The sequence below is a fragment of the Vitis vinifera genome, chromosome 9 (assembly GCF_030704535.1).
Source record: "Vitis vinifera cultivar Pinot Noir 40024 chromosome 9, ASM3070453v1".
Classification (NCBI taxonomy): domain Eukaryota; kingdom Viridiplantae; phylum Streptophyta; class Magnoliopsida; order Vitales; family Vitaceae; genus Vitis; species Vitis vinifera.
Window position 1 is genome coordinate 9,204,066 of NC_081813.1, and position 13,893 is coordinate 9,217,958.

The following is a 13,893-nucleotide window of genomic DNA, read 5'->3' on the forward strand; positions in this document are numbered from 1 at the left end:
TGGTCTTATATGATAAAAGCTCAACTTATTGCTCCTTATTCATCTCTAACTTTTGCAACTTTATATGTCTTGAGTTATTCAAGTACTGTATAGGTTGATTAAGAAACATTTAATGTCAGCTCTCACCAAAATGGTAAACACAACAAGTTAATTCATGATATGAAAATATCGGTTTTTACAAATATACCAATTGAAGGATTTTACAAATATATTGAAAAATATCAACAAAAATTTTGACAAAAAATATCGATATAACAAAAATTGATCAAAACTCGTAAAAACATTTAGAAAAACTTCAAAATGATAAAGAAACAATAATACATATATTGAAATCGCTTTGTTGAATAAATTAATACATGTATAATATAAGTTGTGATATTCAGCAACAATATCATGTGTATTGATAAGAAATATGAATTTTCTAAATGTACATTTAATATTAATTTACATTAAGTATTTAATTTAATTAAATGTCATGTCAATAATTTATAATAATGGTTTCTTTTAGTACTAAAATGAATATCAATGTAATTCCACAACACTATTGAATGAAGGAATCTTATCTCGGTGAGACAATAATACATATATTAAAATTATTTTATTAAAGAAATTAATATATGAATATTTATATGTGTGATTTAATACTAAAATGATTATATATCTACTTTACATATATATATATGTGTGATTATTTTTCTAATTAAAAATATTTATAATTTTATTTACATATTTATATATTTTTGGCATTCAACTCATGATTTTTGGATTTTCAATTGTAAATTAAATGGAATTTCAAAATAAGATAATTAAATTAATTTGTTTATTAAAATTTTATTTTTCATAAATGCATACAAAATTTACGTGTCGATATACTATATTATATAATATGTAGGGTAGGAATTTAAACATGGGCATGGTTACCCAAGTGAATGGAAGCTAACTTTTCACCGAGAAGAACAAGGTTGAATCGAAAAAAAACGATAAATCAGGAAAAAAAATCCAAAAATGATTGGAAATTTCAACCATTCGATACATCCCATAATATTTTCTGCAGGGGTCCACCAAAACCTGAAATATCGATAATATTTTGCCAAGTTTTGATGGCATTTTGTCATTGATCACAGACGAAAATTTTCTATGTGTCTACCATTTCAATCTATCTTTCTTTTATTTTATATTTTATCTCTATTACTTTTTTTAAAATATCATAAACATAATCCTTATATTTATTTTTATTTTTATTTTTATTTTTGATTTCTCAATTACTTATGTGAAATTCATATTTATTATAACTTTCTCCAAAAGGTGTTGATTTTTTTAATATTTGGTAATTGACACTTTTTTTTATTGGTCAGGACAAAGGAGTTTTTTATTTGACTAATGCTAAAAGTAAAAACTAAAAAATAAAAATAAAATTTAAGAGTGTGTTTGCCCATATTTTCTAAAACTTATTTTTAAGTTAAAAAACTAAACGGATCTATATTTTTCTTTTATTTTAAAAAAATTAATGAAAAAACTTCCATTTGATTCTCAAAAAATTATTTTTTATTTCACTTTATTTTTAAAAAACAATAAACAGTGTTAAAAAAATTTCAAAACAATTTTTTTGTTTTTATCAATAAATCACAGGGTCCAACAGGCCGGGCATACACTTGAGCATGGGGGACAATTTTTATTGCCACAGTAAGTCAAACCCTACCAAAACTCTTAAACAAACTTCTAGATCTTTAATTTCTTACTAAAATTATTAATTTTTATCTAGAAAATAGAATATTTGAGTTACACAAATTTTGCATACTCTTGTCAATTTTTCTTTATATATAATTTTTCTCTTTTTTTTTTTTCAAATTATTGAATTTATTACATCTCAAATTTTGTAACTGTTCTTACTAAGACTTCAACCATATTATTTCCATGTTTTTGTCTATAACTAAAATTTGTGGGGATTAATTGATTGAAACTAAGACCTCAGTTTGGGAGGGTTTCATAGATTTAAAAGGTAATATTGGTCTTATAAAAGTTTCTTTATCAAAATAAAATTTCTATTTGAAATATCATTTTCCCAGACTTTCATATTAAAATCTTTTTTACAATCATAAACTCTTCGAACAAAATTAACCAAACACATGTAAAAACTCTTAATAAACCTAAAAAATAGCTTTTGACTTCTTAAAATACTAACTTATATCATCTACAAAAAGTGCTATCAACAAAAGAGCTTATGATTAACACTCATATTTATCATTTGGATATGCATATTTTACCATGGGCTTAAGCTTAATCATGTTTGTAAGAGCATATAGATTTCACTTGCTCTAGCTAATTTTCCACCCATTCCAACTGGAAAAAGGTCAACTTTATGTGAACTTAAAAGGTGTTGATCTCACTGTACAAAAGGAACTTGAATTTCAGTACTGAGACTAGATGGCACTCTCCAGCTTGGGTAAGACCCACCTATGGTTGCTCTACTCTAGGGGCCATTGTGCTCACCTGATCAATCAAAGATCATCAAACAAATACATTTATCCTTGTCACGCATTTTAACTTCGCCTTGAATATTTAAGACCCCGGCTGAATATCAAAACAGAGTTTCAGATTTGGAGCTTCTAGACATGGAAGGAACAAGGGTGAAGACCTTAAGCCACACTGGCAAGACAAAACAGGGGGAGAAAAAGTGGAGTTGTTCATAGAACGTATAATTACAATTCCAAAAACAGAGAGTTGATAGCATATCTGGATGCCCCTTGAAATTGAATTTTGCTATCAACTGGTGGCAGTTCATAAAAAGAGGAGAGGACTGAAAGGAAATCCAAGTAATGTACATTTCAGACATGACTCCGTTCGATGCATAAAACAGCATTACTATTCAATAATTGAAGCAAAATGTTAACAAAGAAGAGAGAAGAAAGACTTCCTCAAAGAAATTTCTTTTTAAAAAGAAAAAATATTTCACTATTAATTCTTCTACAGCATTTACCTCAAGCAGAACCTTACCCCAATAAGTTAGATCTACATCAACAGATTTCAATCCTTGAGTAAATTACATATCCTGAAAATCTGCACAAGAAATATCCAGACACCCATGAATAAGAAAAAATAAATAAAAAAGAGGAAAGAAAGAAAATGCAAAAAAAAAACAAAGTCAAAGGTGGTTTTAGGAAATTTGGACTGCTAATAACCCGGCCAGGAAGAGTATGTTGGTTCAACTGCTGACACAAACTGGATGACTTCACAAAACCATTCACATGTTTGATAAACCTTTTTAAGCCATCATTTCGAATGGGAGCAGTGTATACTTCCCCTAAATTTACGAACCACCCAATTTGGTGTTGAATCAACATGGTGAGGAGTTCAATTAATGGAGAAACTAGATGGGTTTGTCCAGGTTTAAATAATCGTTTGTAAGAAACATTGCAGCCAGTCAGGCAAAAGCATACCTAAATTTAGAGTGCCAGTAAGCCAAGCATGTAAAAGAACTTGTGCTCTGGCAGCCGTTTGATCATCTTTGGGGTTGATCTGAACCTGAAGGTCCAACTGAAGGTGTAGCTGGCACACTACTAGCTGATCCATTCTCAACAGGTGGTGGCACACCCCATTTGCCTTCGGATTCAAGGGGCTCAAAAACACACACTCCACCATCAGATAATCCCAATGCAAACTGATTTGGCTCTTGTGGATGTGCCGCAATCACAAGGGGGTGTACATTAGAATTGCTGCAGACAGAAATTTTTTAGTGGGAATCAACAACAGAAATCACACATGCTGGAGGTAGAGAGCTTGATTCTCTCATAACAAAATGGACTACATAATTGCAGGGACAGGATATTAACAATAATTGCACATTCTTATATGTAGAATTGACCTATTATTTGATATCCCATAATCAAAGATCTCAGACTGAAGCAATATAGTTTAAGAACAAGAACAAGAAGCAGCAAGTTCAATAAATTTGGAGTCCATAATCCAGGAGCCACCAACAATTAGTGGATGGTGTCTCACATTGGCAGAGAAAACTCATTAGCGACTCGCAGGATATATATTTTATTTGAACATATTATACGGTAAAGAATTTATCATTTTGGTGCACATTCAAGATTCAAAACGAAAAATAGAAACAAAAATCTCTATCATCAGTGCTAAATGCAAGCTCATAAGAGTGTTATAGAGGAATATCATATGTCACAAGATAAGCTTCACACAAGTGCTTCTCAACCAGGGAAGAACATGAAATAAAGACATTTGTGAAAAGAAAAACAAAAAAAAAAGCACTAGTTTGAATTTATTTTAAAATTTAGTTTCACTTCCTTGTCACATGTTTATATATGTATATGCTAGGGCTGTGTTAATGTGACTTATAATATACACCAACTTCTAGATGGATGCAGACATGTACCAGCAGTAAAAGTAGCAGCAGCAATCAACAAAGAGCTTCCCTATACAAAATGGAGCACCTAGGCAAGATTCATATAAATGCTTTACAGTTTTACTTGTAATTACCATGTTTTAAATGGATGCATGCTTCATTGGAATTCAATTGTCATCTTGTCCATGGGATGTGGGTGTTTCTATGTTGTACCAACATAATTATAATTGAAACAAACCAACTTAAAAGCATTGTATCAAGATAAAGGAGATTTTTCAAAATAAATCCCACCTGGCCCACAGAGCAAAGTAAATACCTGACACTGGCAGGAAGGTAAGCAGTAGGATTAATACGACATCGTAGCCTGAGATTTGCAGCACTGAATACACAGACAGTTGCATCTAAGAAACTGGCATATACTAGGAGGCTATCACATGAGAAGGTTGCATGGGATATTGGAGCAGCAGCTTCACGTTGAACCCACTGAAAAATAAGAAGAAAAAAATATCATAAGAAACTGAAAGCAAGAAGCAGAGGAGTGAATGTGATTAGAGAAAAAGAGTACCTGCTTTACACAATCTAGTTTTGTTGCTTCGTAAATGGCAAGCTGAGTCTCATGAACAACCAGGAAATGTGTCTGGTCCTGATGAAACTGAACACGGGTATCTGATTGTCCTGTTGATGTCCTTCCAGCTGGAACCTGTAAGAATCTCGACTTCTGCTTTTCCCATCCATCAGAGCTCCACACACAAAGCTGGACATAGAAGATGTAACATGATAAGACAATATCATCAAAGTTCTATTTGGCACAATAAGGAACCAAAACAGAGAACGACTTCAATTAATAGTGTCAAATTCAGGAACAATTTGGTGTGAAGAATTGCTCAAATTTCAAAGGATTGGAACCTTTTGTGAATAAGTTCATAAAAATCCAAGAGGTGGAGAAAAGCAATTTGGGTGGGACAAAAAAGAAGCCCAGATTACCATTTTGGAGACAGTGAAAATATTAAGGATTTTGCAATTTTTTATGGATTCAAGAACTATATTAAATAAGCCTAATTGTGCATACAAAAAAATCAATTGACATTTTGATTCTTTGACCCAAAAAGAAAACAAGAGAAGAGAAAAAGATGGAATCTGCAAACAGGGAAATCAGTAAAACATTTTGACTGACAAAAAAAAAGGGTGGAATCTGACAAAACATCAGAATAGAAAAATTAAAAAACCTGAGCATCTGCTCCAGACGAAACTAGCACATTAAGAACATGAGAGAAGGCAAGGCCAGTTATTCTCTTAGAGTGGCCTTTAAGCTTGCTTTTAACCTGCATCAAGAAAATGGTATCCAAATAAGAAGTCTTGCTTGTTAACATATGGGATGTATGACAACTACCCATTAACTGTACTCTACCTCATCTACGCGGACGTTATATATCTGGATTGTAGAATCATCCATCCCGATAGCAATAATATTGTTATCTTGAGGATGGAAAGCAAGAAATGTTGCTGCAGGTGGTGGAGGCATGAAAGTAGTCATTGTCTGCATATGGTTCAAAGAAATAGAAATTGGTCAAATTATATGCTCATGAAACTACATCCAAGAATAAAATATTTATTTTTATACATTACCTTAAATGTCATCATATTGAAAAGGGAAATCTTCCCTCCTGAAGCTGACATTACATAAGAATCATTCTTAGACAAAGCAAAGCAGGGAACAGCCTCTTCAGGATTAGTGTCAGCAACATCATTGGTCATTAGAATGCCACTTGTTGGTTGCCATAATTGAGGTGAAACAGTGGCAGTTGCCTACACAAGGAAGCATCTATTATTATTATGAAGATATCAACAACTCATTTCCTAAAATTGAGGCTTGGATTATTTGTACCTTGCCACTCGAATTACGATCATTGCGCTGCCACTTCCAAAGAAAATGAATGGCATTTGATGCTAATGCCAGAATAGCATTACCGGAATTTGTATAGATCAACCTTGATATCTGCAGCAATTAAGAAGAAACTGATGAGGACATTGTTTTCTTGTTGGAGGCAAATGCAATATGGGATGAGAAAAATCCAATGAATCAAGATGGATTTCAATTATCATGACTTTATTTAATTTAATAATTGTTCTATCAAAAAAAGATAAAACCAAATTTATTCATGATTCAAATTGATATGAAATAAAAATCATAAGAAAAAAAAAGCTAAAAATGGAAAAAAAAAAATTAAGTCCCTGTATATTGTCTACATCTTAATTGTTTTAATTTACACCAACTTGAGAATATGAATAAATAGCACATTTTTAGACATCGGTTAACTCAGATTGAGAGTGAAAGGCAAACCAGAGTTTAAACTAGCTCTAGGTTGTAGAACCACAAACACTTGCTATGGGTACAGAAGATACTAAAGAGTAACAAGGAAATATGTTATTCATTCAATGCCCAAAATTGGGTTTATTCTCCATGATAGTGATATTTAGATCCTGTGTCATGGAAAAAGAAAACAGTGGAAAGTTTACATCATGTTTCAAGCAGATAATGCGTTCGACATAGTTGCTTACTCTGAAGATGTATTTTTAGGGAGTTCAGAGGAAACTTTGAACTCTCCCTAACTCCACAAATTCTTCTCCCCAATACTTGCATTGTCAAAAGCACCAGTGCAGAAATAAAAACCATACTATACACCACCATTTGAGGGCTCTACTCTTTTGCAACTAGTACAGCAATGTCCCAACAGGAAAACATATGGATGTTCACTCTGTATGGTTCTAAACTTCTGGAAGTTATCACTTCTTATGGTTTTAAACTTCCAAAAATCCCACACAGAACATCCACCACTTAATCCACTTTTGAGGTAACAGAATTTCAAATTAGACATGAAGTATGTAAGGTTTTGTTCTTGTCTTGTAAATCTTTATGAACTAGTTCTACTTTCTATAAACAATAAAGTCTCAGCTGAAATCTAAAACCTTGACAATTAAAGTTGCAATAGGAAACATCGGTCCCTGCAAGTACAGATTTAAGGCGTAAAGAAGAACAGGTTCTGTTGAAGCACTCTGCTTTTAGGTGAGCTTATAGAGGACACTTCCATACAAAATTTGAGAGGGATGGAGAAATGGAGAAATATTCTAAGTTACTTATCTGTTGAGTATCAATTGAGATAAAAGGAAAATTTAAGGGACACCAACAAGGCTAGATGTTCTATATGGGCTTTATGACAGCAGATAATGTCTTTGTGGGTTCATTGGATAAAAGAAAAGATGCAGCACCAAGAAGAGACAGTAAGCTAAGGTGAACTTAGATGTATGGATTCATCTATACAGATCAAAAGCCAAGTTATAAAAACATATAAAGCTTTGCTGAAACCTGCAGCAGCTTGTATAAGTGGGAAAAAAGCAATCTAGCTTGGTGTAAACAAGAGTGAATTCAAAACATCAGTACAATAAATGAAGCAAAAGATTTCAGAGGAAAGAGGAGGAAAAAAAAATTGATCAGTATTTCTCAAGAAGAAATCCAGCAAACAAATAACATACCTTTGTTATTCTCAAGTTTTCTTGAAGCCTCAATGACCGACACTGCGACGTTTCATTGATTTCAGTGAGCTTCCAAATCTTTGATTTGTCATTTGTTTCTTCAGCTAATCTGGGTTTCACATCCCCCATGTTTCTGGCGTCCCCATTCTAACAAGATTAATTATACATTACTTGAGTAACAGGATAACCATAAAGCCATGACACAAGGTTCAATTTATATAAAAGAAACCATGATATTTTAAATCAGCATTAAATAAAAAATATAAATAAATAAATAAGTGAGATTAAAGGACAAATGTTACTTTAAGCGATGCACATATTCAAAATTAGCATGGTTTAGCGGATATAGAGAACACAGCTAGTTAACACACCATTCCAGCAATAGCAACCACAGATGCACCTCTGTCTGCTAGTCCAGCACTAGTAGCAGCAGCAGCAGCAGCAGCAGCTGAAATTGAATTTATGGCAGGCTGCATGAAATAATACATGTTCAGCAGGATTTATTGCATAATGGAGTGGAGTGATGTGCCACAAGAACTCATAATCATCAAACAGACCTACCTTTGTCACAGATTCAGATGCTCTTGAAGCATCATAAGAAAGATTGTCAAATGTGCGCAACAATCTAAGACCATCAGAATTAGCCAAGATTTTAATCGAATTCTCATTAGCAGAAACAGCCAAGAGAGTGCCGTCCTTGTTGAAGCGAATGCGTGGGCTTGCCTAGAAATCATGAAAAGCAAAGATGAATGATTTAGGCCATTTGCATTGTTTTAAAAATGTTTTCTTACATTTCACTTCAATTTAATCAACTTACAGGAAGCCCTGGAAGCCCTCCTTCCGCATCAAGGATTGTTAGAAGTTGAATGTTGTCCATATCCCAAAATTTAATAGAGAAATCATCGCCAGCAGCCAAAAACCGATTTTTAGTTGTATCAAATTGCACAACACCCAAAGAACGTTTCCTGAACCCTTGGTAGGTCCTTTTAACTGCCCCTTCACTTTCATTCCATTCAACGATATATGAATCCCCATCCTTACTTGTTCCACATGAAAAGAGCCTGTAAATATGAAAACCCACCACCCGAAAGAAAAGGTAAACATCAAAATACTCATCAATAATTCTGATTGGCACACCAACAAATGATGAGGACTTGTAGCACTAGCAAATGGGTAAGAGTAAACCAACCTTGTACCATCTGCACTGTAAGCCATTGTTGTGCACCAGCGACCTGGAGCATCATAATCAACTCGAGATCCCAAGTTATCATATAACCATGCTTTTATCTTCCCATCAAGTGCTGTTGAAAAGATAAACTGAAGCATAAAAGCACAAACAGAACATCAGGACCAAGGGATGACAGAAGAAAGTAGTTACAGGAAGGCGAAAAAACATGACAAACTTAGAATAGCCAAAGCTAATGGACTTGTTACCTGAATATTCTCCTTATAGTGGGGGCAGACAGAATAAACTGCATCCTCATGGCCTTCAAAAGTATACTGTTTAGTTCCATTAGTGGCATCCCACACCTACAATCCCAACATATTAGAAATAATTGCAACTTTCCTGCTATTTAAACAATTAAATATTTAATAAAGCAAGAATGACAAACCAACCTTGATGGTCTTGTCATCACCACAGGTTATAACGCAAAGTTGCTTATTTGGATGAGAGAATGCCAGATCATTTACTCCACCAGCATGAGCATCAATCTAGATAAGAAAAATCAGTGTCACTAGGATTGCAAACTCAAGTGCAGCAAAAAATCCAGAAAGAGTTTCAATACTATATGTACCTCCAGATGCTGCCGTACATCATCACCACCATGATAAGAATATATTTGCACAATGTGCCTAGAGTATGCAACTCCTGGTTTTTGAAGGAAAAGGACACATTAAATACTCCTCCACTTTGAGCCTAAAAAAAATCATAATGCCTATATTGATGCATCCTAACATTCTAAAGCATACCAAACAAAGAACCATCCGGGCTCCAGATTATGCGGTTAACAGAGACACCTGGATCTTTAGCTAGTGCTGCCTGAACATCACCAGGATAAGTTAATGTTTTTGCACATTCCAGTGGAACAAATATTAAGAGTACAGGGTCCAATTGTGTATAATCTGGACAGGGAACATACCTGAAGAGGCACTGAACATGCACCAATATCCCATACTTTGAAGTTCCTTGAAACCAATTTTTGCTTAGAACCAACTTCCCACAACCCTATGTCCCCAACATTGGTACCAACTGAAGCACCAATTGAGAATACTCAAAAGTTAATTTCTAGTTTAAGCATCCAAAGCCTTAGAAAAAACAGAAACCGACCAATTACCATATTAAGTAGCCAACCAAAAGCTTATATAAGAAAAAAAAGCTCCAGAAAAGGCAGACCTAAAAGCAGAGTCTGTTGTACGGGATGAAAATCCATGCTCATCGGAGATGACCCCTGAGTCAGATTCCGTACTAGAGTCTTGGGCAAATCATCAGGCGCATTAAAAGCTTGACTATGACCATGCCCTGGGAATGTCACTGGCAACACATTAACAGGTAGATTCACCTACACACAAATCAAGAAACATCATGAGAATAAGTAACTAAACAAGGAGATGACATAATTATAATAATAGGTGTAGAAAAACCAAGAGCCAGTGATATAATTGCATAGCTGAGTGCAGTGAGAGCCCAAACCACACTACCTCATCAGAAATTCCCATAGGTCTTCCTCTTTTGGCAACATGCTCAGAATCCCCTGATGGGTAGTCCACAGAAGGGTTAGTTGGAGGAGTCCTAGGATGCTTCAAAGCAGCTATACAAGGCAATGAAACAATCATAATGGGTAAGAAAAATAACTGCAGGGAATATGATTTCATTAACATAAGATGCTGAAACATGGGATGTGGGCCAAAAAGAAAAACAATCGAAACTATTACCAGGGATTGATGGAGCACCAAGTCCAATAGGGCCTCCAGAAACTGCTGGATGAGTTACAGTAGAAGGATTGGACATCCAAAGCGGAGTAGGAACAGGTGCTGGTGTAGGTTGAAAAGGCTGAACACATAAATTCAAGCACATCAGGAGAGCCATACAACCAGTGTAAAAAACAAATTACTAATGAAACAAACTGAGACAGATAACTCACCCCATGAGCACCCAGAGGAGGAAAACCTCCAGCTTTTGGTAGGGATCCTAGCAAGGGATTGTTTGCGGGTGATGGTGCCCGTGCACCATTTGGTTGTCCACATGTATGGTCTACAAAAAGAGTTTTTATATCTGGATTTGGCCTTGGATTTTTACAGAGTTGATGTTGCCAATTCAAGCTGCAGCATGTATTAGAAAATCAATTCTCTTTTAACCCACTAAATGTGACTGAATTGTATGAAGTGAATCAAAGTTACTCCACGCTGATGAAGAGTAGTAATGTGAATATAGGTCCTACACTGTTTTAAATACACTGTGCCCTTATACAATGACGCATGTACTACACTCCCTCTACTGTGAAGCACAAAGCATCACATTTTGTTTTTCCATTGAATAGTCATGTACATACAAAAAAAACTACTCACTTTGAATACCATGGAAAAGGAATAGAGTCATTTCAAATGATACTCAAGAAACGGTACAATGACTTCATTTCCAAGATAAAACACCACTAATTTATTTTAAAGGTGAGTCCAAACTAAATCTACTTAAATTCAATGAAATAGCATGTAGAGAAGAAAAAATTGAGGTACCTTTGGTTAATAAGAGTCCGTAACCGTGAATTTTTGAGGTGAGGAAACTGCAACTTGTCACGGAATAAGGGATTTGCTTCGATAAGCTTTTTGAGCTCAACCAACATAATTGCTCTAGCAGACTTTGTATCCCCATACTTAGAGAGTTGTTCATTTTCCCTTCAATACAGCAAACCCATGTTGGCAACATTTACGACAACAACCATGTGAAAGTGAGGCTTTACATAATTTAGCATAAATCACGTACCTAAAATTCTCCAATGTCAAGAGTTGTGTGATTTCCTTGAAGAGCTCCTCATTAAATGTTGCAAAAACTTTTAGATCCTTTACCAATATTTCTACCGCCTTGGACCGATCATGCCTATTAAAGATGCAAATGTTCCCAATTCACATACAGTTCTACCATACAATTGTATGGTGCAATAAATTTTCAGAAAAGAATAAAAAAAATTGGAAAATGTAATGTAACATTTCCAAAAATTGCAAGCTTACTTGTCCAATGCCTCAAGATACTTCTGCTTCCTAATTTCGAAAAAGATTTTCATTGAATACCGATTATCATCCACCTTCGTAAAACCAGAGAGGTACTTCTCAACCTCATCCCAATTCCCACTATGTACCTCATCCTCAAAATACTTCATGTTAAAGAAAAACCCAGATTCCTGTTCAAGCCTATTTAAAAAAATAACCCATATAATAAAACCAAATCAGCACAAAATCACCATAAACCCCCAAAAAATGAAAATTATATCACAAGTCACAAAAATAAAATAAATATATAAATATAAAAAATAAAAATAAAAAACCCACTTGTGAACAGTCTCTTTAAACTTCTCCTCATCAAGAAATTGTAAGATCAAGAACACAAGCTCTCTACTGAGAGACGACATCGTTTTGGCTCCCTGTTGGTATCCAAATCAACAAATTTCACAAAAAATAACACTAGATCTGCGCAAAACAAACAAAATAAAGACAAAACAACAACTGGGTCAGCTTCAACTACTCCCCAATTTAAGATTAAACACAAAACCAAACACAAGAAAATAGAAACTCTAACCAGAACTAGATCATCATTTGGAGGCTAAAATCATATGAAAAGGTCAAAATTTTAGGGGTTTTTTCAGGATCAGAAACGCACAAAAAAAAAAGGAGCTTTAAACCATGAGAATCAAAGATACAAACAAAAGCAAGTCAAGATGAAAAAAAAAAAAAAGGGAAAAAAAAAAAGAAGGCAAGGAGTTAAAGTCTAGATTCCAAGGAAGAGAAGATTAGAGAAGCTTACCTTTGAAAAGCCAACAAAGAGAAGATGGATTTGGAGAGAAATAACAGAGAGACAGGAAGAAGAGGAGAGAGAAACACTACTTTCTCTCTCTAGACTGCTTCTCTCTACCTTCTCTAAAACAAAAATAAAAATATTTTGCCATCAAACACACAGAAATGGAGTCTTATATATAGGAAGAGGGAGACAGATATGGGAACCTAGATAAGTCACTCGACATATCCACTGATAAGTTGTTGGTGACCTCTGAAAAGCCACTGTACTTATACTATAAGTACAGTCTTGTGGGCCCTTCTAGCCGGCTACATTTTGTCGAGTTTATCGGCGCGGAATCTCTAGTAGACAGCTGTCCTTCCGCTCGGGTCGGGAGAAAATGTTTTTCCCACTTTTTGAGGTGTACGTTTGCTCTGTGTTTAAAGCCGTTCGATCGCCTTGATGAATGATGAACACCTTCATCGGTGTTCATCGGTTAAAAAACCACAAAACAAAATATCAACGATTTTCTCCTTCTTTTATTTTATAACTTTTTATATTTGAAAATGAGGAAATAAAAAATTTAGCATTTAATCCAACGGCTTAGAAAATAGGCAAGACGTACAGCTGAGGAAGAGAGTGGAAAAATTAAGACAGCGATTTTCAGTCCTCTCAGATCTCCGAAGAAACGACAAGATTTCTCGGACGTGAGTTGTGGAGTTTGGGTCTGAGCTTTGGAGTAAATTACGAAAGTACCATCGGTTAGTGGTCAGTTATGGTAAGTATTATATCACGTGATCCGCTTCTTGATTCCGATATGAGATAATCCAATGAAAATGATAGTTGTCGGCGATACGATAAAATAGAGTCATCTGATCGCGATATATCGCGAGGAGGAAACTTTAGGTTCGAAATTATTGCAGCAATAATTAATTGTCGAAAAATGTGTTTTTCAATTAAAAAAATGGAAATTTGATTTCCCTTTTGTCCTTGTCACTCGGTTTTTTCAGTT

The 13,893-nt window shown here is 34.5% G+C and overlaps 1 protein-coding gene across 1 annotated transcript; it reads right to left on the reverse strand.

The window, feature by feature from the left end:
• Nucleotides 1-2,845: 2,845 nt before the first annotated feature.
• LOC100248092 (protein TOPLESS) lies at nucleotides 2,846-13,053 on the reverse strand. Its single transcript, XM_002268229.4, has 27 exons — nucleotides 12,912-13,053; nucleotides 12,440-12,577; nucleotides 12,122-12,301; nucleotides 11,877-11,990; nucleotides 11,630-11,788; nucleotides 11,038-11,215; nucleotides 10,829-10,946; nucleotides 10,595-10,704; nucleotides 10,290-10,455; nucleotides 10,036-10,145; nucleotides 9,866-9,935; nucleotides 9,691-9,764; nucleotides 9,512-9,607; nucleotides 9,329-9,424; nucleotides 9,084-9,211; nucleotides 8,712-8,955; nucleotides 8,456-8,617; nucleotides 8,266-8,364; nucleotides 7,895-8,041; nucleotides 6,249-6,359; nucleotides 5,990-6,169; nucleotides 5,772-5,900; nucleotides 5,590-5,685; nucleotides 4,929-5,117; nucleotides 4,680-4,846; nucleotides 3,438-3,713; nucleotides 2,846-3,057 (listed from the first exon to the last, which is right to left on the reverse strand). The coding sequence occupies exons 2-26, from the start codon at nucleotides 12,517-12,519 to the stop codon at nucleotides 3,500-3,502; spliced, it is 3,417 nt and encodes a 1,138-aa protein (XP_002268265.1). The 5' UTR covers nucleotides 12,520-12,577; nucleotides 12,912-13,053; the 3' UTR covers nucleotides 2,846-3,057; nucleotides 3,438-3,499.
• Between the last annotated feature and the right edge of the window lie 840 nt (nucleotides 13,054-13,893).

Excerpts from the sequence above, each read along its gene's own strand:
- LOC100248092 (XM_002268229.4), bottom strand. The coding sequence starts at position 12,519 with ATGTCGTCTCTCAGTAGAGAGCTTGTGTTCTTGATCTTACAATTTCTT. Across the intron at positions 4,847-4,928 it reads AACTAGATTGTGTAAAGCAG|TGGGTTCAACGTGAAGCTGC; the intron begins GTACTCTTTTTC and ends CTTATTTTTCAG. Across the intron at positions 3,714-4,679 it reads TACCTTCCTGCCAGTGTCAG|CAATTCTAATGTACACCCCC; the intron begins GTATTTACTTTG and ends TTCTGTCTGCAG.